A 22,270-nucleotide genomic window follows, 5' to 3' on the forward strand; every position below is an offset into this window, starting at 1 on the left:
GGAGCTTACTTCTGAAGGATGGGGGTGGGGCAGGACGAGAGACAATGAATAAATAACACAGTTGATGTTGCAACAGAGTGGACGAAGCACAAGAGGTTTCGCTGAGTGAAAGAAGCCTCACCCAAGAGTACTTGCTGGGGGACTTCCCTGATGGTCTGGTGGGTAGGACTCCGCCCTCCCAGTGCAGGGGGCCTGGGTTCAATCCCTGGTCGGGGAACTAGATCCCACACACCTGCCGTAACTAAGAGTCCACAAGCCGCAACTAAGAAGCCCATATGCCGCAACTAAACACGCCACAGCGAAGATCCCGCACGCCGCAACTAAGACCTGGCGCAGCCTAAATTAAAAAAAAAAGTAAAGAAAAACAGAGTACTTGCTGGACGATTCCATTTGTATGAAGTTCCAGAACAGGAAAAACTCATCCATGGTGGAAAAAACAGGACAATGGTAACCTCTGGGACATGAGCGTGGGGACTGACTGGGAAAGGACAGGAGGGAACTTTCTGGGGTGATGGTGATAGTCTAAATCTCCACGCGGGCTTGGGTTCTGTTGGTGCGCGTATCGATGGAAACGCATCAGCTAGTATGTTAACATTCGTGCCTCCAACTGTTTCATTGTGTGTAAATTTTCAAAGCAAAAGAAAAGAATTGCACTTTAAATATTGAACTCTGGTTACCGACATGTGTGCTCTGCTCCAGTACGTGCTGGGGGAGGTGTACTGTTGTCTGCAGCTTAGTTTGAAATGCATGGAAAACAAGTAAGTCGGATTTCTGGAGAGATGGACGTGTAAGTGATAAAGCAATATAGCAAGATGTTGAGAGTCTGGGTGGTTGGCACAGGGTGCTCGTAAAATTCTCTCAACTTTTCCGTCTATCTTAAACATTGGATAATACAATGTTTGTTGGGGGGGCAGAGTGGTTTGCAGGAGAGAGAGGGGAAATTAGGTGGGGCATCAGCAGGGACCACTGCACAGAGGGCTGAGTTTAAAAGTAAGGCGCTGACTGGTGAGGTCAGGGTACAGCTATACATGTGGGAGTCATTGGCATAAAACTGGCATGTGAAACTGTGGACCCAGGTGAGAGGACCCCAGGAGACGGTGAAGACAGAGAAGGGAAGGCCTAGGAAGCTCAGGGACATTCCAAGATCTAGGGCTTGAGGAAAAGGGGTGCGATCTGTAAAGAACGAGCAGTGAGGGAGGTAGCCAGCAGCAGGAGAAGAGAACATTCCAGAAAGAGGGGATGGCCCACCTTGGTAAGTGCTGCTGGGAGGTCCGAAAAATGAGGGTGGCAGTGAGGTGACCTTTGGGTTTTGCAACGCAGAGGTCACCGGTGAACTGGAGACAGCCCCATCATGGCACGGAGGAAGAAGAGGAAAGCTGGAGATGAGGGGTGAGGAAAGAATGGGAGGTGGGCAAGGGGCTAGGATAACCAGACACATATCCAAGGAGGACACTGGTGCGTCCGGAAAAGGAGAGGGGAAAGCTCCCAGGAAGTCCTGTCCATTTGCGGGGTGGGGTGGGGATGGCAAGAAGTCTCCTTCAGGACCCCCAGAACACTTTCCTGGGAAGAAAGCAGATGAACTGAGGGGGAGGTGAGAGGAGGAGTGATGTCTGTGTGTACCTGCGTTTACCTGTGCACACCTGTGCACACCTGTATTCACCTGTGCACACCTGTGTTCACCTCTGCATACCTGTATTCACTTGTGTACACCTGTGCACACCTTGTTCACCTGTGTATACCTGTGTTCACATGTGCACACGTGTGTATACCTGTGTTCTCCTGTGCACACCTGTGCACACCTATGTATACCTGCATTCACCTGTGTACACCTGTATTCACCTGTGCACACCTGTGTTCACCTATGTTTACCTGTGAACACCTGTGCATACCTGTATTCACCCACACACACCTATGTATACCTGTGTTCACCTGTGTACACCTGTGCACATCTACGTATACCTGTCTAGCTAAAACTATTTGTAGTGAGTCTGGGGTGTGTCTCACCTGGGAATACCTGCATCCCGGAGCCACCGAAATAGTAACGGTGGCAAAAGCAGTTATGATGTGACGTCGGGGGACCAGAGTCTACAGCACTCCCAAGCAGGCCAACTTCACGAGCTGGGTGTCCCCGGAGGCCTAAGACGTCCACACATGGAGCTTGTCACCAAAGACTCGCATTTTCCATTTCACTCTACTAGATGACAACGGAATTTCATTCTTGGCCCTTTGAGTTCTTTCAGAAGCAAAACAGAAAGTGTTTCCTTGAAGCAAACTTTTGTCTTTTGCTTTGGAAACCGCACTTTCCCCTTTGCTCCAAAGAAGATTAGGATATCAAGGACAGAATGTCAGCTGAAGATTACACGAAAGGATAATTAAACAAAAGCCCACATTATAAGCACCTAGAAGGGAAATGAAGCCGCTCTTGCCTTCTCCCCGTCTTTGAAGGATGTCCTGTCGAAGGCGAGCCGGAATTGTTTGGCTTGATAAATAAAGATAGTAACCAAACTGTATCGCCCATTGTTCTGCCTTTATATTAAAAGCAATCGCTTAGCCAAGCTGACGACACACACCATGGAGGCATAAACCCCTCTGCAGACGGAAGGATTAAGAGGCTGACAAGGTCTGGACACTAAGACTAATTAATAATTTCCATCTCTAAGGAACTGCAGCTCTGGCAGCTTCGTTCTTCCTCCGTCTCCCAGCCTGGCCCGGGCAGCCCCGTCCTCTAAGGGAAGGACAGAGGGTTTTCAGGATGGGCCAGGATAGACGGTGGTCAGTCCCAGCGGGGCAGAGAGCCGAGGGGGCCCTGGGGAAATGGCTGCAGCAGACAGACAGCTGGAACGTGGAGGGTGCTTCTCACTAACCGAGCAGAGACGCAGAGTAACTTAGGGAACTGGGTTTGCCATCACCTGGTCGCATCTGTTAGATGAGTATTTTGCCAATTGAAAGGTGGTCTGGATGGGACCTTCTCAGGGGACACCCCTCCCCAATTATACCCACCCACCCAATCCCCTGGAGCAAAAATGGCTGGAAATAGTCACAACAGAGGGATGAGCCAGCCACCATTGCCTAGGGCCAAGCATGACCCAAGATCTCTGTGGGCATTGGCTCAGTTCATCCTCCCGGTGACCCCCAGAGGGAGGTATTTCATGCCTATTTTATAGACACAGACTTAAGATTCACAGAGGTTAATTCACTTGACAGAGTCACGTGGCTAGGTGAAGGCAGAGCTGAGTTCAAATCCAAACCGTGGGCCTGGAAGGACCACGGGTCCAGGGGTCCCAGCAAGTAGCCAGTGGGAAGCCTGTCCGGTGGCTACAAGTTCTCCCCCATACTCAGGAACCCCCTCGTCCACAAGGTAGGGGCAAAGCATCCCACTTCCCCAGAGGCTCCAAGAGCACAGGCAGCCGCGATTTGCAAGGTGAAGTTCAAGCAGCTGAGACCTGATCACAGGGACTTTCCGGGTTGCTCCCCCTGCAAGGTGACCAGTGCGAAAGCCAGCCACCCGGGCACGCCCCTGTCCCCGAGGAGGGGACCAGGATGAGAGAAGCTTCTGGAAGATGCCCACTGACTTTCCATAGAGAGGATAATGGCTGCCTTGGGGGGATATATTTTCTGGAGGCTTAGGTGGTACAGCAGAGGCTTTGGCATCGTAAATTGCAATCAAGCAAAGATGTCTAAGAAGGAACTAATAGCGGCTCTGCTGCGCAGCCTTGGCAAAGAGCCTGAAATCTTAATGGAATTGAGCAATTTTTGCATAGTGCCGTAAATTCCTAGTGTCTACCTTATCTTCTCATCACGTTCTTCAAGGCACATTAAGTGGAGAAAGAAGAGGAAGCTGCTAGATAGAATAAAACCGGAACAAGGAGGCAGCTCCAGAGAGATCTGTCGGAGACCACAATTCATTCCCACACGCGCCTTCTCCGTCGCAAAAGGCCTTCACCACTTGCTGCTTGTCTGCTCCCGTCTCTGCGTGTAAAAAGCCTCCTGGTGGCTCATGAGCTGAGGCTCTGGTCTAATTACCGGTCCCGCAGCCATGCTCCATTTTGCATGGTCTCTGCCCTGCTCCAGCCAGCACCCCCCACTCACCTGTCCCCCAGAGCCAACACCCTGTCTGGAACCCTGTCCTAGTATCCCTGGCCCCCCTGCACTTCTCTCCAGATTTTGTCCATCTCCGGAATTAGCTAACAACACAATCGCTTGCTGGGCCATGGCAGCCCTGATTTACAATGGCTATTGTTACTGTTACTGATAATAATCATGATAAGGATGAAAGGCCACTGCTCTCACTTCAACCTGGAGAGACTTTCACAGCTGTGATGAATGTGCAGCCTCTGGTCGGCCGGCCCCATCTCTCCTGGTCTCTTCTCCTGGGCCCAAGCAAAGATGGGGTGCATGTTCTCCCCTTACGGCCCCTCCAAGTCACTTGACTGGCTCCAGGGCCTGGGACACCTGTCCTGAGGCCTTCTTCTCAGACAGCTCCATGCCTGGTCTGTGGACCTGGGGTCCCATACATTCTTGTCACTGTACACTGTGGCCCAGGCCTGCCACGTGTCAGAAAGGGCATGGAAGAACATCCCCGCCCCATTCTTCCATCCTTGAGCCCACCTCCTCCAGGAAGCCTCCCCTGACCACCCAGGCCACTCTATGTCCACTTCTCTGGACTCATCGCATTGATGGGTTTCCGGTATCACCTACTAGGCACATAAATTCAGGGTCAGAAATGATTTTGGCACCACAGGGTCCTTCACCTGCCTCTCCACACAGGAGTTCTACCCAAATGCTCTGGGCCTGGAGGCTCCCTTCTCTGTGCTGTCCACTCCCTAGTGGGCTAGACAGAGCTCACTGTCAGCTGGGGAAGGACAGCCAAGGGCGTGGGACAGAGATGCAGCATCAGACTCTCTTGTCCTTCTTGACATGGGCACCGACCCCCAGAGGTTAACACATCCAGGACCCATCAGCTACTCCCCCTTCTCATCTCTGCTCCTGCCCCGCCCGTGCCCCTCGGCCCGGGCACTGTGGCCTGTGAGCTCCAGAGGATGGGGCCGTGTGTCTTTAAAGGGCCTGGACAGGGCCCTGATTACCCTAGTCTTTGGGGGTCCCAAATTCTCCTCGACCCCCGTTTTCCTCTTCTGAAAAAGTCAGGGCGAATTTGCCCAGTCCTGACTCCCTCCCAGGGCAGCCGTGAGAACCAAAAGAGCTGGACCTGGAGTCCCCACCAAGTGCCAAGGGCCACCCGGTGCCAGGGCTGTGCTGTCCCTGAGCCTTGCACCCTCTGCCCCAGCCCAGCCCGTACGTGGCATCTGCCACATCTTCCATATGGGGTCTGCAGGATGGAGCACAGAGGGGCCGGCTGGCCGGGGGCGTGTTCCCCTCCCCACCAACCCAGGCCCAGGGGCCAGGGACTCCTCAGGTACCAGCTCGCTTCTGTTACCTGAACCACGTGGGTCAAAATGCCCCATCTGGGACAGAGAGTCAGCCTGACCGCAGCCTCTGTCACTCTAAGCCTGTGAGGGGTCGTTCAAGTATTTTTATGAAGCTATAATATCTTCCATTAAAAAAAAGATGAAAGAGAGAGAGGGAAAGAAAGGAAGGAAAAAGGTGGGGGGAAGCTGTCTCCCACGTCTCAGGGCTGCCCTCCTGGTGGAGCCCAGCTCACCCCGAGTGGAGATGTCCCCCCATTAGGATAAGCCTGGAGATGAGGGGTGAGTGCAGACGCCCTCTTCCAGCTGCCCCGCTGGTCCCGTCTGGTGACCCAGCTCACCTGCAGACCACGCTCAGGGCTGCAGGGCTTGGTCCCAGGTGACGCCACGCTTCCAGATAGAGTGAGGGGGACGATGGGGGGGGCACATGGGTTGCAAAAGAGCCGATCATTCCCCTGATAGATTTCAAGTCATTTTGGGTGGGTAGTGGGCACAAGGGACATTTACAGCCATGACAGTGTCCCCACTGCAGAGGAGGGTGGCAGGAAGGAGCAGAGGTGTCCTGACCATTCCCGCTTTTGGTGGGGGTGCTGTGAGAGATGAAGGGAAGATGCCAGGTGGGGATCACAGGGCTCCCTGGGGGCGTCAGGATGTCCCCTATAGGTCCAAACTGGTACTGACGGCGTCGAGCTGTCCATCATCTATGGAGTGCTTGCCGTGGGCCACGAGCTGGGCTCCATTGGCACGTGCTCTGTGTTTCATGTATAGGGAATTCTCACAACAGGCCTGTGCAGTCCACGCCATTCTCATAACCATTTTACTGATGAGGAAACTGAGACTCAGAGAAATGTGCTCAAATGCCCAGAGTCAAACAGCTAATGAATGTTTCCCTGTGTGACACCAATCCCACTACTATAAGAGGTTCGAACAAGCACCGTCCCAAACATCTGCCCACTGGTTGCTCCGGGTGGGAGTGAGAATGGCGGCCTCTGGGCCACGCGGCAGGGGCCGGGGGTTCCCTCTGCCTAACACTCCCACCACCTCACCTCACCCCAACTTTGCTACTTGAGGGAAGCGATGAGATCGGAGGCGCCTTCCTGGGGAGCCTCAGAGGCACTTGGCTCAGAGAGAGGCCCTCACATCCACAGACAGGTCTGGGGTCGATGGACAGAACCATATGCTGAGGTCCCGTGGGTGTGGTGTTGGGAAATGTCCCAGGCCCACGCTGGGGCCATAGTCCCAGGTCGGGAGGGGAGGCCCTGAGCCCACGTGCTCGCTCCCTGCACACTGTGGACGAATACGGCACTGCTCAGCTGCCTGTGGGGAGGCTAAGGCCTCGTTCAGAGGTGAGGAGGGCCCAGGGGCACTGGTGGCAGGAGAGGGCCCTGAAGGAAGGTGGGGCTCCCTCAGGACAGGCTGGTGTCCAGACCTGTCTCTGGGGCAGAAGCTGAAACTGGACCGTTCACTACGATGGCCCCAGAGGTGTGCAAAAGGCCTTCTCTGGGGCCCGCTGGACTGTATGAGACATTCAAGACCCCTAACCCTAACCCTAACCCAAACCCTAAACCTAACCATGGCCCTAGCCCTAACCCTAACCCTAACGCTAACCCTAGACCTAACCCTAGACCTAACCCTAGACCTAATCCTAACCCTAACCCTAGTGCTAAACCTAACCCTAGCCCAAACCCTAAACCTAACCATGGCCCTAACCCTAACCCTAACGCTAACCCTAGCCCTAACCCTAGCGCTAACCCTAACCCTAGTGCTAAACCTAACCCTAGCCCAAACCCTAAACCTAACCATGGCCCTAACCCTAACCCTAACCCTAACCCTAGCCCTAACCCTAGCCCTAACCCTAGCGCTAAACCTAACCCTAGCCCTAACCCTGGGAGGTCTTGGGCCACTGCCTCCCCCAGGCAGCTGCCCTTTAAGTCCCTTCCTCCTGGCAGGAGAAATGCCCTCCTCCCAGGGGCCCTGCTCGGGGGGACCCCCCCACCCAGTCCTGGTATTTCTGCCTCGGGAAAGCCTGCTCTCAGGACGGGGTGGGCAGAAGTTGACCACGCTGAGGGTGAAAGGCCAGCTGGGGGCCCACAATCCAACAAAGGGGTCTAGAGCCTCAGCTCAACCCCCAGGCCTTGCGAGCCAGGTGGGGAAGTATGGCTCTCACGGGCACTTGTCGGGGAGCCTGGGCTCCGCCCGAGGAACACTGGGGTCTCCCTCCTGCCCTGGGCAGCGAGTCCTCTGGCTGAGGCCTCCCTCCACTCCAGGGTGGGGAGCTGTGCAGGGCCAGCGCAGCCTGGAGTGAGCGCCCTCGGTAAGCTGGCTCTACGCCCGCCGCCCCTGCACTCTTCTGCACTGCCTCTGTACCGTGGCACTTGGTGGAGACGAGGCCCCTGCACCCACTGTTCCTGGGGGTTCTGGGCTGGCAAAGCTCAAGGTCAGGCAGGAGGCAGGGTGTGGGGTTGAAGGGCAGCTGCCCCTCCGTGACTGCACGGCCTGGGACCAGGTGCTTGAAGCTGTCTCTAGCCCCTCCCTATAAGAAGGGTAACAATGGCAGCCCGGGGAGAAGAGACGGGCGCCCTGGGAGCCTGGTCTTCTCCCGGGTGACCCGGGGGCCCGTGGTGCGGGGCCGGTGCACTGCCTGGCCCAGAGTCAGTACCCGGGATGGCCGGGTGCCAGAACTTGGAACCCAAACGTCTGCCACTCTCAGTGATCCAGGAGCCCCCAGTAGCGGGGTCCCCCCAAAGCCCCAGGGTCCCTGTGTTCGCACAGCAGCACTCAGGGGCCTGCAGGCCTGTGTGTGAGCTGCGGGGTGGTCCAGGGAGCAGCGCCCGCTGCCTCTGGCCCCGCGAGCTGGTCTCAACAGACACGCAGCCCCGAATGAATGGCGGTGGCAGACACACAGGACACACCCCCTGCTTCACTTGAGCGTGGAAAACATTCATTAAGCATTTTAGAGGACAAGGGCAAAAAGAAAAACACTCATTAGAAGCAGAAATAGTTTCCAAATGAGCCATACAGAATCTGCTGGCAAGTCTGGCCTGACGTGGGGGCTTGTCCTCCTGGGGGAGCGGGCAGGGGGAGGAACGCAGGGGAGGAGGGTCTGTGGGGCCCCAGAGGGGTCACAGAGGGAGGCAGGAAGGCCCGAGCCAAAGCACTAGAAAATCCCAAGAGGAGAGGCCACGGCGGCAGAGACGGAGGCCAAGGAGCCTGGCTGTCTGGCCCAGCGTCGGAGCGGCCCAGCCTGCAGGAGGGGCTGCACCTCCAGGGCCCCAGCAAGGCTCAGGGCCTGGGAGGATGCAGTGATAACCATGTTCAAGGCCACGGGAGGCAGAGGCAAGAAGGAGCCTGATCCCAGCCCGGCTCCTTTGCTGACCGGCTGGGTGACCCTTGGCCTGACCCTGCCCTCTCTGGGCCTCAGCGTCTATCTAGGAAATGAAGCAGCGGAGCGTGGGGCAGCCTATAAGGGCCCTGCCAGCCATGACACATGGAGCCCTCAGCGGGGCTGCTGATGCGAGGAGAGGAGCTGCGTGCCGGCGGCAGCGGGGGCTTCTCAAGGCCCCAGGGCTGATTCCCCAAAGGCCCCGTAGAAGCAGCCTGAGCTCAGGTCCTCTGGGGTCTCGAGATGCTGCCCGTGCAGGTGCCTGCGTGGTGCCCACGGGGCACGGCAATGACCTTAGGTGCCACGGCTGAACGGGCTTCAGTCCCTCCACTCTAGGCGAAGGCTCTGGTTCCTCAGTGTCTGCCGGCTCCAGACAAGTCCGGAGCTCCAGGCTTCCGGGGGCGGGACTTGCGAGGCGCTAATTGCCTTGGCTTTTCTCCTCAACCTCCTCCTGCCCAGAGCTGACCCGGAAGCAGGAGCCCCCCGCCCGTGCACCGTCCCGCTTTGTCACCTGCTCACAGAAACTCGGGGACGCGGAGGCGGGGGTGGAGAGTCAACTCCCCAGGGACCCGGAGAGAAGCTAAAGATTCAGATTAGCCCTGGAGAAACCAGATCTGTGATCCAGGCCTTTGGGGAGACTCGGGTTCCCCGCCAGCTGGAAGGTAACAAACCCAGACGCACACGAGTCACCCCAGGTATGTCTCCAGCACGCAGCGGCCAGGATCGGAGCACCAGGGAGGGGAGGGCTGGGGCAGAGGAGCAGCGGCCCCCCACTCCTTGCGTGGCTCCAGAAACGAGGCAAGGGCAGCCCAGGCTAAGAGGGACTTGGCTCAAGGGGCCTGAGTGAGTGGAATGCAGTTTGGGCAGCAATCGGCTCAGACTCCAGGCGGCCCGGTGGCGTCTGAGTCCCGGGAAGGAGATCTACCGAAAGCCACAGGTGCCCGAGGGAATGCAGGCGTGGGGGTGGGAGAGAGGTCTGGAGGAGAGAGAGGAAGCAGCCTTGGAGAGCCGACAGCTGGGGCTGCCGGAGGGGCGAGCTGGCAGGAAGCTGGCCGCGGGGGTGTGGCTCCCTCAGGAGGGCAGCAGCCAGGCTGCGCAGAGAGAGCAGAGCAGAGCGCTGTTCTGATGGGGCCTGAAAGCTGAAAACACCAGCGTGGGACCTGAGGGGGTGGAGGTCCAGGAAGGAAGGAGCTCACAGGGGCTGCTGGAGGTGAAAGTGTTTCTCTGGCAACACAGAGGTGAGAAAAAGGGACTAAGGAGAACGGTTGTGTCCTGGAGACACAGGGACATGTTCTAACTGCACCAGATCTCTGCTGTCAAGGAGGAGCCCACTCCCACCTCCTGCAGCCACGGAGAAGACCCTTGACCAAATGGCAAAATGCCTTGGGTCCATTCTTATTAACAAGACCTGGAGGTAGCATCCCAGGATTACACTGAAGGTCCCTTTCACAAGGACGCAGGGCACGCCAACCTCCGAGGGGACAGACCCGGAGACTATAACGGGCAAGGTGTCGGGGAAGCCGCGTCTGCAAGTCGGCACCTCGTCTGACGGTCTCAGGTGCCACCCGCCAATGAACTTGAACCACAGACAATTGATTCTGGGAACTGAGGAGAACGGAAGTGTATGGCGGTGCGGGCAGGGGGTTGGTTGGGGGAGGTGGGGGCGAGTTGATGGACAGAGGGCCTGGTCTAGGTGTGGACACTGCGGCAGCCCTGTGCCCAGCAGACACCTTCCAGGCCACCTTCCCTGGGACCAGCGGCCCTTCTGCACTCCATGGCATGTGCAGCTCTCTCCTCTCAGAACACGTGCCATGAGTATTGGCGGGGGGCTTGCTTTCCCAACTGCTGGACCCCTCCCAACCGTGTCCCCCAGGTCAGGGAGATCCCCAGACCCCTGAGGCCCAGGCTAACTTGGATGCAGAAAGTGAGACCTCTGGGGGGAAAGGCCAGAGGCAGCAATCCCTGGGCAGAGGCAGTAGGAAGAAGTTGGAGTGATGCTGCCGGGGCCCCCCGGGCATGTGTTCTACAGAGAGCAGCTGCAAATCAGAGGTCGAGCTTTGGAAAGGACCCAGGTCCAGGCTCGCTGGGCAGACCCCTCAGACCTTCCCACTCACAGCAACACCTTCCACGAGCAAGACGACCACCAACACAACCAGTCGGCTGTTGGCTGGGCGGCCTCGGGGCTGTGCTCCAGCACCATGGACAGAGATCTGGGAGCCAGGCCTCCCTGGGAGCTTTGGCGACTGGGTGGCTCCTCCACCCCTTTCTCCATCCTGCTCCACAGCAGACATCACAAATCGATTACAGAGCTCCTTCCCTCTGAGCCAGGAGCTCCTGGTCTCCCAACAGCCATCCCAATCTATCCAACTACAACTGGCACGACTCTGGGAGCTGATTCTCCACGTGTGCTGACGACTAACCCACATGCGGTTTTCAGTGCAAAGGCTTTTCTCAGTCAGGGGCAGGTTGCCCACCCAGGCTTTTTCCTGTCCTCAATCAGAGGAAACTGAGGCACCCTGGAAGCAGCTGGCAGGATGGTATCCTCATGCGGCGGGCAAGGGCGCCCCCCACCAGGCTTCCTACCCTTGCTGGCATCTGACATCACACCAGGCCGGCCCCGAAGCTGGCCTCAGCGCCACACGCCGACAGCCCTAGGAAAGCTGGCCAGGGTGCCAGGGCCTGGGACCGCCGCACGCAGGAGCCCCACCCCACTCAGCTCCCTCCGCAGACCCTTCCCCAGCACCGGAGACGGAAGAAGAATCCAGTCCCGGCCACCTACCTGAAGGAGCCAGTAGCACCTCCGGTGGAAGGTGGGGATGATGGAGGAATGGACATAGCAGCCGTACAAGCACTAGGGAGAGAGGAAAAACGAGAATTCAGTTGGAAAGAGGGAAGGAAGGGAGGAAGACGGCGCAACAGAGAAGGGGCAAGAGAGGGCCGCGGACGCTGCCACCACCCCAGGGAGACCGAGGCGCGGGCGCCTCCGCATCCGGCTCCAGGACCAAGGCTAAGGTCTGGGGCACACCTAGGAAGCACAGCTGGGAAACGCCAGTGGGCAAACATGGATGGACAGCTGGGGTGCTCACCCTTGCGAGGGCCGTGGCGGCACGTGGGAACCCGGAAAAGCCAGGGGCCACAGGAATGCACATATGTATACATTTTGCCTATCGTTTGAGGGGCTGGGGTTTACCCTGACGTTCATGCATAGAGCCTGGGTTAAGACCCCTTGGTGTATGGGGAGGGACGGAATTCATTCAAGCACACACACACTCCAGACCTTTCCCAGCCAAGGAGGGCTGTCCCTGGCAGCCCTGTCTGGTAGGAGCTCCAAGGCTGGGGGGCCAGGGAGGGGCAGCACTTCCTAGGACTGGCTTCCAGAGTTTGGGACCCTTTGTGCACACCCCGACTTGCTGGTTTTTATTTACAGTTTTCTAGTCACATTTGTGTTTGTTCCAATTATAAACCTGCATCTTTTACAGATGGATTTGGTTTTAGAAACCAGCTAGAGTCAGATTGGAGAAGAAGGTGGGTGAGGATTTAAGTTCAGGAACAGCATGTAGAGGGGACGTGAGGAGGGACAGCTCTCACGCAGCTTCTCACTTAGATCCAGGAGGGTGGAGCTGACCGGTGGGACAAGTCAGGGGAGCACACCGTGCGCTGGGCACCGTGGGGGCTTGCCTGCCGGCAGGGTTGAGAAAAAGGGACTAAGGAGAACGGTTGTGTCCTTCCTGAAACTGAATGCTCAGAGTCTGAGTGGGAGGAAATTTGGCCTTTTCTTCTTTTTTTTTTTTTTTTTTTTTTGCGGTACGCGGGCCTCTCACTGCTGTGGCCTCTCCCGTCGCGGAGCACAGGCTCCGGACGCGCAGGCTCAGCGGCCACGGCTCACGGGCCCAGCCGCTCCGCGGCACGCGGGATCCTCCCGGACCGGGGCACGAACCCGCGTCCCCTGCATCGGCAGACGGACTCTCAACCACTGCGCCACCAGGGAAGCCCTTGGCCTTTCCTTTTTGAGCCTCCAATTCCAAACTAGAATGAGCTCCTTCTATTTTCCTTGGAGGTCCCCTAGCTTCCCAAAGCACACGTTCCAGAAGGGGTGGGGCAGAAAGAGAAGGCAGGACCACAGAGCCTCAGAGGATGAAGGATGCGCAAGGTCTTCCCTTCCCCTTTCACTATAGTCCCCCAACACCGACACCCGTTCTGCAGAGAGAAATGGCCGGCAGCTCTGCATTTGCAGTTTTCGTCAGATATTTTTCACACTCCCAAAAAGAGCAAGTGAAATTTGGTTTGACTAGGAGTCCATTTGAGCCTTGCCTGCCTGATTAACAGAGTTGAAAGAGAAACCATTTTGGACTATGGGATTCTGGCTGCAAGAAAATCAGATTTCCAATATGCTAGAACTTTTACAGATCGCTGTCAGCTGGGACTTAAGCCCTGTACAGACCAAACAAACAAAGCGGAAATTAATTTAAACGACTCCCTTGCAATTCTTGCCCACGAAATGTATTTATTATTAAGAAGGCAATATTCTTTCCTGACTTTTCTGGTTTTCAATAAACTGTGTGTTTCTTTCTTTAAAAAAAAAACACAACAACTGATAGCTCACTCCTTCTTGCCAAAGGAGACTCGTGTTTGGACATTTTCTGTGAGCGTTTGGTTGCAACGGATGAGCAACCCACCTGCAACTTCCATCAGCCCTTTTCCTTTGTAATTGGGGTGTTCTCGTGGGCAGTTGCGTTGCTTTCACTCATGCAGTGAGCCCGATGGAGGGAGACAAACTGTTGAGAGAGGAATTCTCTCCGTCTCTTTGAAGTCAAAGGCTTCCCATCTGCTCTTCCTCACTGTTCGTCCCTCTCGAGAGTTTGCCGTGAATGCCCTGCTTCACCTGTCTCTTTCCCTTTCTACTGCTTTTTCTTGAACTTGAAAAGAACACGGTTGATCTGCAGCACCAACTCCCCCTTCATTCAATGCGTATCTATCTGTGTTGGGCTGCGGCAACCTTGAACCTCGTACTAAGGAGTCACTGAGACTTTACTGAACACCAACTGCGTGTCCCTCCTGTGAGAGCCCAGGAAGAAAGCACAGCCCGCTCTCCCCCAAGACACCCCAGCACCCCCCTCTCAGGCACCCTCCCCACCCCAGAACCATCCAATAAACAGAATGATGTTAAAAAGAAAAACTGCTGTTTCTACATCAAGGCTCATGCATTTTAATCAGAGGAACCCTCGGGGCCTCACTCAGAACTTAGTCTATTTTTAGATATTTACTGTAAACACCCTGGCGATCCGATGTCTCTGGTCTCCACAGATGAGAGCCACAATCTTAGGAAGGTGGGAGAGAGGTACCCCTGATGAGGGTGAGCCGGGTCAAATGGCATCAAGGGAGGAAGCTCCTCAGGGCGCCCCAAGGACTCAAGAAGCCCGAGGGCCATTGGACCCTGGCCCAGCGCGCTGGTCACCCCGTGGCTCACTTGTCCATCTCCATTCCCTGGACGGGGGCTCCTGGCAGGCAGGACCTTTGAATGAAAGGGGCCCACAGTTCCCCCACCCGGTACCCTCAGGACACCGGTCTCTACAGCCTGGTACAGAGAATGATCCGGAGACAGCACATGTTTAATTTCTGCTTGTGGAACTCTGAAGGCTTAAGTCTTTCTAAAAGAAGACTAGAAAACCATCCTGAAAAATGGTTCCACGTTTAGTGCTTAAATGGTTGAGCTTCAGTTTCAGGGAAAACTGACAGGTGTTGGGTAGCTGGGTTCCCTTGTCTGGAAGGAGGCTTCTGGTGCCCAGTCTTGGTGAGCTAGAGTCAGCAAGGGAGGATTTCTGAGCGAGGGATCCTGCTTGAAGTGGGAGACCTGCTGTTCACCGGGTGGAGGGCCCCTGTCCTGTCCGGCTGCAGAACAGGCACTGTCCTTTTTCTGTCTTCTGGGTTGCTGTGAGGGTCGAGAGGTGATGCCTGTGCTGGGCTGCCCAGGACAGCAGGTGAGAGAGGGTTCAGAGGACGCTACGGGGGCTTTCAGGGGAGCATGGTTGAAAGGGAAGAGTGAAAGAGAGTATTTCCAGCTTCAGGAAATGCACGTGGGGACAGGAGGTGAGACACAGCGGGCTGGGCTTGAGGACCTGTAAGGACATTGGGATGGACTGGAGTGTCCACTACACGGGGGCGTGGAGAGAGGCAAGTTCTGGGGAGACAAAGCGGGTCAGGTCACAAAAGGCCAAGGACGTTGGCTTCACCCTGGGGCGGCTGGGAACAAAGGAACATCTGCGTTCCGAAGCTCACTGTGGCAGCCATGTGGCCAGGGACCAGGGTCGGGGAGGGCGGGGGCGCCAGGTCCAGTCCTGAGTCCAGGAGGCATGCTGGGACCAGAGGCGGCAGCAGCAGAGAAATGGAAACATTGGCAGGGGTAAGGATGACGCCCAGCTTCTGGCTGTGCAGACAGGTACACAGGTACACAGTGGTCCCACTCACAGGAAACCCTGGGGGTGCAGCAGGCTGGCCGGGAGGGGCTGATTTCAGATTTCTGAGGAGCTCATAGGTCCCCAAGGGGAGACGCACAGAAAGCAGTAAGTTTCTGAGATCTGGTCCTGGATCTGGGCTGGCAACAGTGATCTCCACATCCTCCGCACAGGGACGGCTTTGGAGTCACATGGAGAGACCCAGAGTGGGGTCCATCCGCTCAGGCTGGTTTCTGCAGCACAGAGCCATGCCTGCTGGCTCAGGTGGACAGAGCAGGTGAGGCCTGAGCTTGCAGGTGCTCCAAGCGGCAGGCACATGGTGTGCTGGGCTGCCTCACCGTGTGCCCACGTACCTCACAACCCCAAACCACCCATGGCCCCGTCCTGCTCCCAGGCTCTCTGGCCAGTTCCCATCGTCACCACTGCCCTCACACTGGACCACTTCTGCCCATTTCCAGTCCTCACGACAGTGTCATCACCAAGCCAATCGGGGATTAATTGCACACTCTCTCACGACGCAGCGTAGCAAATCCATTCCCTTTAGCCACTAATCAAGAAAGCAATCAACTTCGTCTGTCGTCATCTGTGTTGTACAACAAACTCCTGGTGCTTTTGGATCAGGCTCTGGGGGTCCCTTGGGGGGCTCCCTGGGTTGAGCTTTGCATTCGGGGGCCGTGATATGCTGGGAGGGAGAGTCACATCCTGCGGCTGGCGGATGCAGCTGCGTGTGCGTGTGTGTAAGCGGGTGGGTGCACACGCGTGTGGAGGTGTGTACGGGAAAGCACACCCTGGGCCCCTTGTTTATGTGTATCACATAAAACAAAGAAAGAAAAAGAGAAAGCAACCAGCTGTTTATAGGAAACTCAGGAGAACGTCACCCTGTAGCTGAAAGCAACGTTCAAATTCGTTCTATTGGGAAATGAAGGTCTGACATCTTCCCTTTAAGGTGACAGTGGAGCAAGGAAGAGTTTTTTTCTTAAATACTCAAAATCGCTTGTATGAGTCTGTGGGGCTTTTTTGTCTTAAATAAAGAGGAAAGATAAAATTACAGGGGAAACCAATAGCAAACAAGAGCTCCCTGCAGTTCAAAACATATGCTTCAGAAAGGGACGTTTCTGAAGAAAGCATCCGCCTCAAACCCCCTCAGAGGGACTTTTCCCCAACAGACTCAGCCGCCGGGGGTCCCCTGGGGGCCAGGAGGTCCATTAGGGCTTGATACCCGATGGTCTCGGTGGGCCGAGAAGGGAGCATCTCAGGTGGTGAGCCCAGCTTTACTGGTGGGGGGTTGGGACTGGACGGTGGGTCCCCTTTAGCTCCAGCTCGCAATGGCTCTGAGAGCTGAAGCTGCTTCTCCATCTCTGTCTCTCTGTCTCTCTCTGGCATGAGCTCAGCCCTCCCATTGTCCCCTCCGCCCTTGGCTTCTGCTCTAGGAAGTGGCTGACTTGCTGTCCCCACTTCCAGGCTTTCGCTCATGATGTCCCACTCCCCAGGGCGGGTTTCGTCCTCTCCTGTGCAAACCCTACCCTGCCCGAGTCTGTCTCAGACTCTCCCTCCTCCAGGGAGCCTCTCCTGAGCCGGCCAGTGGGAGGAGCCCCTGGAAATGGCCCATCTGGGATCAGGCGGCCTTGGGGTATCATAGACACCATCTCTGTCACCATCAGCTCACCTATCGCAGGGGCTGGCAGGCTTTCTGCAAAGGGCCAGATGGTAGCTGTTCTCGGCCTCGTGAGTTAGATGGTCTCTGCTATAGCCGCCCAACTCTGCCTTGTGGGGCAAAAGCAGCTTAGACGACGGGTAATGAATGTGTCCCCAGACTTTATTTATGGACGTTGTAAATTGAACTTTGCATAATTTTCACCTGTCATGAATATCATTCTTCTTTTGATTTTTTTTTTTTTCCCAACCATTAAAAAAAATGTGGAGACCATTCTTAGCTCACGGGCCACACAAAAAGAGGGGATGGGTTGGCTCCAGCCCGTGGGCCATAGGTTGCTAACCCTGACCCTTCAGATTGGGAGGAACGTGAATTGTATGGTCCTCTGTAAAATTCCCTGTGGTGGTTTCCATGGAGCAGGTGTTCAATGAACTTTGGTTGATTTCCACACGCTGTGAATATCGGCGCCTGGCGAGGAGGGGGCAGCAAAGGCCCAAATAGTAGACTGTGCACTTAATAAACACACTTAAGAGTGAGTACTGAGCGCAGTCATCTTTCCCCACCAGCACCACAGACAGCTCTCAGAGGACCTGGTTGTCTTTCGAACTAGACTCAGTTGTGGGTGTTTGTTTTCTGGCCTGAGCGTGACGTGTATCACCTCAGTGTGAGGTGAGCAGACCCTCGGGCACCGTGCTTGGCCTGGAGGACTTCCTGGCATGTAACAGGTGCTCAGTGAAGTCAAGGCTTCCTTTCCCTGTCAAGTGCCTTCACTTTATTAACCAAGCAGAATTCAGTGAGATAAAGGGCAGCTGAAAGCAGGATTGGAGATGTGAAGCTGCTTTACATCCCCATGGCCTTGATAAAGCCTATGAAATTTCTTCTCTGGGGAAGACCTTTTCATTCTGTTTCGGGGGCCCCCTCCCACAGGAGACAGGGAACCCCCAAAGCCAAGGCTTGCTGTCTCCCTCCTTCTCTGGGGAAACACGAGCCCAGCATCTTCCTCGGTGGACCGGGGGAACGCACATCCCTAGCCCCGCATGACAGCCCTCTCTAGAGGAGGGTGTGGCACCAGGAGTCACGTGAGGCTGTTCAAATTCCAATTCCGATTCCTATGACGTAGAAGGAAATAAAACAGAAACTCCAGTTCCTCGGTTGCACTAGGCTCATTTCAAGGGCTCACCTACCACACGGAAGGAGCGGCTATCATGTTGGACGGCTCAGAAAAACCCATCGTTCACGGAAGGTTCTATCAGACATTGAGGCCCCGGAGAACGACAGTGGGGCCCAGTTCAGGCATGTTCAGCTGGGCCTCTTGGAAGCTGAGACCCCAGGGCCCAAGATTTGGGGAAGCTAGGGTTTGGGGGAAGAAGTGGAGGTTGGGACTACGGGGTGGCAGCTCCACTTTGGGGAGCTGGAATGTTTGGAGGTCGGTACCTGCTTGAACCAGTCCGGGAGTGTATCCCCGAGCCCCTGTGCTCCCCGGCTCCGCCCCGCCCCATCTCCCCACCAGAACCTCCTCGGATGCAGGGATAATACCTGCTTCCCCGAGGCTAGAGTGAGTGTAGTAGGGGTCAACGGTTGGTGCCGGGGCCAACGTGTGTGCTGATGGCTGAGAGGACGCCAAGGGTCTGATGCCCTGTCAGGTCAGGCTGGAGAGGGGAAGAGGGAGAGCTCTGCAGAAGGACGGGATGAGGGCAGTGTTCCAAAGCAATGAGGCAGGACCTCTGCAAGACTGCTTCACGGGTGGGGGCGTCCGCCATGGAGGGGACTTGGGTGCGAGGAGGTGAGGGAGGCAGGCGCCGTCTTGGATTGCCACGGGTGCGGGGGGTTTTGGTGAAGGGGCAGGGGGGTGGCAGCTTAGGCTGGTCCAGGGGCCTGCCTGGTCCCCACAGTGGGAAGCGGTCGCCATCTCTCTTGTCAGTGTGGTCAGCTGCCAGCTGGGGAGCTGGTCAGTCACAAATCCCCTGTGGGTCTCAGTCTCCCCAGACATGAAGCAAAGAGACTGGACCAGGCAGGCCTCTACGGTCGCTTCAGCTGCGACGCCGATGCCAGGATGCTTGCAGCGAATCTCCATCCCTAACCCTCCTTGTGAGGGTCCCTCTGCTACTTCCTCTGCCGATGTCCTGCACCAGCCCCCCAGCAGCCAGGCCACCGGCCGGGGGGCCCAAGACTTGGGTTAGGCTCGTGGCGGCGGCCCGCGCTCTCCCCCAGGGGCCTCGCCTCTCTCCCCCCGGATCGGTGACTGTCTGCACAAGGCAATCAGAGTGAAAATCGATTTTTAAGGTGCCTGGTTGATCTCACACACTTGAATCTAATGCACACACGACAAAGATGAACAGATTTTAAGATGTGTCATGGCATAAAGGTGACAGAAGAGAAAGAGATAATAGGAGGGAAGGCAACATCCACCAAGATGACGATTTAATCCTGCTCTGCAGCGACGAAGGGGCAGGAGCTGTTTACTCAATATTCCAGGCAGGGCAGGTGAAGATTCCAGTGCTGGGGCCAGATGGGGCGACAGACACACTCTCCCAGAAAGGGCACCCCGGGGTGGGCTGGGCCTTGGCTTCCACGTAAGAGGAGGGCGTGTCAACCACATTTCCCTACTGTCTGCTCTGTGCCTGGCTTGAGCCCTTGCCTGCAGGACCCCCAGTCTGGTGGGAGAGAGAGAGCCAAGCAAACGAACAAACCAGATCAAAGCAGCCCCGAGGCTAAGTGCAAGGTGCCCCGGGAGAGGGTGTGATGGAGCCCCCAGAAAGGGAAGAACCCCCCTTTTCATGCTGAAGATCGCCAAAGTCACCTAAGAGGAAGTGGCATTTGTGATGGGTCCAAAAGGGTGAGCTGGAGTCGGCCACGCAGACAAGACCAGGCCAGGTGGACTCGAAAGGGGTCTTGCGCAGAGGAAGCGACCTGGGCAAGGGCGTCAGCTCCTTCCCAGTTTTGCCAGCGTTCCTGTCCAAATCCTCCGTGCGGGACAACACAGACGCTTCTATCAAATCCCCGATCAGACACGTTGACAAGTGGCGGCAGATGACTTTGCATTGGAAGCAAAGGTGCTTGATTTTCATGGCTTTTCCTTCCCACCAGCCTGGACCCTGCATGTTAAAGCAGGTTTCCTGGGAAGACGATGGGAACTCAAGGAACAAGTACAGGAGCATGGCTAGAACTCAGATCTGATCCCACAGGTTTCCCTGCCTCCCTCCCAACCCCCGGCCCCCTCTCTGTCTCCATCTCTCATTTCTGTATGTCTTCCTTGTGTTTCTTCCCTCCCACTACCGTTGGGCTGTCTCTATGTGGCAGGCAGCTAGAGTCCCATCATTTCAGCTGCGACCCAAGAAGCAACAAAGCCTCTCTCTTCCAGATTTGGGGTGACAACACCAGGGAGGGACCCTCACCTATCTGGGCTGTGATCCCAGCCCTGGGACTCTCAGTGGGGCAGGAAGGCACCCGAGTGGGCAGAGCTGCAGGACTCCCAGGCTGGGGTAAAACACCGTTCCTTGCTGCCAAACTTTGGACATGCCCTATAGAAGCAGGAGCTCTCCAAAGGGCAGGGGAAGTAAAAACCCTGCAGCACCTTCCAGATCTCCCCAAACTGGTGGCAGCTGCTGCAAGGGGGCAGAAGTAGGTCCAAGCAGCTCTGCTTCCCAGACACCTGAAAGCCGGAGCAGATCCTGGAAGGTACTGAGAAGATCTCACGCGGGGACAAGGTTGTGGGTGGGGCGGCGACACGGAGCTCCTCCTGCCTTTTGTCTGCATTCGTCCTGCTCAGAGCATCCCCTGAAGGCCAAGGCCGAACAGGCCAGTAGTCTGTCCAAAGTCACGTGGTAGGAAGAGGCAGAGGAGGACTCAAGCCCACCCTCGCCTGGCTCAGAGCCCTCGTCCCTCTGCCCCGGCATGCCCCCCGGATGGCATCACTCAGGCATCCACGCCAATGGCTGAGGGTCAGGCCTTCTGCAGGGCCTGTCCCCATCAAAGACAAAGGAATGGATTCCTGGGCTGCTCCCAGGACTGTCCTTGCTGGAGGATTTTGTTCGTATTAATCTAAGATTAGACCAAATGATTCAATTCACACGCTGCCTGCAAAAGCACTGGGCCTCAGAACTTGTTAAATAGTGAATTGCTTTAAAATTAGTTTGAGCTAAATGGATTGCAGTCTGATTCGGCCTTCGGGGTTGGGTGACAGGAGAGATCTGGAATATTAGATCAGCATTGACCTGGCCTCCTTCAATGGCATCTCCCAGAGCCTGAACCCCTGTCTGCAGATGTGGGAGCGGGGGTTCAGAGATGTCCACACCTTGCCCAAGGTCACAGGGATGTGTCCTCAGAGCTGGAGGGATTGGGGCGGCAAACTTCCACCCCTCCCAGACGGGCAACGTGCCGGGGACAGAGCCAGGAGACCAGGGCAGTGCCTGGCAGGCCCGGGACACGTGTGACCGCACCCCGTTGTCCTTCAGGAAGCACCCGGGGGTCCCTAGTCCCTGGAGACAGGCGAGACCCCTCCCCCAGGCACCTGCATTGGTGGGAGCTCAGAGGAGGGGCACCTAAGGGTAGGGGATGGCGCCTTGGGCTAGCAGAAAGGGCCACGGAGACCCTCTAGGTAAGGGCTCTGTAGGGGGGAGGACAGGGGGGCTGTGGCCCCAGGGAAGGATGGAAGCACCCCAATGGGGGTGCAGTGGTTTAGGGTCCACCACCTCGTTTCTTCCTGGCCCCTGGTTTGGGTGGGGAGCGGTGAGAAACACAGGGGGGTGGATCTTGGAGAGAGGCACTCAGTTCTCACACTGGAGCCTCCCCCAATAACTCCACGGAAAGTTCTAGACCATCTGTATAGCACAGGCCCTTTCAGTAGCTATAAAGGAACGTGAGGAAGAAATGAGGGGCAGAGGTGAGGGTCAAGGGGACAGTGTGAGCTCTGGGAAGCCCCTCACTGCCGGCCTTTTCTAGGGACCGGGGAGGTGACAGTCCGGCGCCCCCCGCACACCCACCTGCCTCTGCTCACCTGGGCCCCCTCCCCACGGGGGCGTCCGGGGCGTCTGCAGGAGGGGCGCATGTAAATAGAGCCGCTGCAGCCTAACCAGGACACGGGAGTGAGGGGCGCGATAGAAGTTAACTGGATTTTTAAATAAAAATCATGTTTAAGGATATAAATAAAATCCCCTGGGGCTTCAGCTTTCTTGTTTGGGGGGGTTCCAGGATTAATAAACTAGTGGGCATGAAATGGAATAATAGCTAAACATTGATAATAAGGTAAATCTAGGGTTAGGGAGGGAGCTGAGGCCAGTCACGGGTCTCCAGCAGCAGCTCGGAGCAGGAGGGAGGGGCGGCGGTTTAACCCTCCGTGGTGTCTCCCAGCAGCTGTTCC

At 56.4% G+C, this 22,270-nt stretch overlaps 1 protein-coding gene across 1 annotated transcript in view; it reads right to left on the reverse strand.

The window, feature by feature from the left end:
• CAMTA1 (calmodulin binding transcription activator 1) overlaps nucleotides 1–22,270 on the reverse strand; it is a gene marked incomplete at its 3' end in the record, with an annotated part of 887,568 nt that overhangs the window by 240,792 nt on the left and 624,506 nt on the right. The window contains 1 exon segment of the mRNA XM_082833351.1: nucleotides 11,585–11,656. Coding sequence (XP_082689477.1) covers nucleotides 11,585–11,656 — 72 coding nt within the window.

This window comes from Leucopleurus acutus (assembly GCF_964270905.1).
Source record: "Leucopleurus acutus genome assembly, chromosome: 2".
Lineage (NCBI taxonomy): Eukaryota > Metazoa > Chordata > Mammalia > Artiodactyla > Delphinidae > Leucopleurus > Leucopleurus acutus.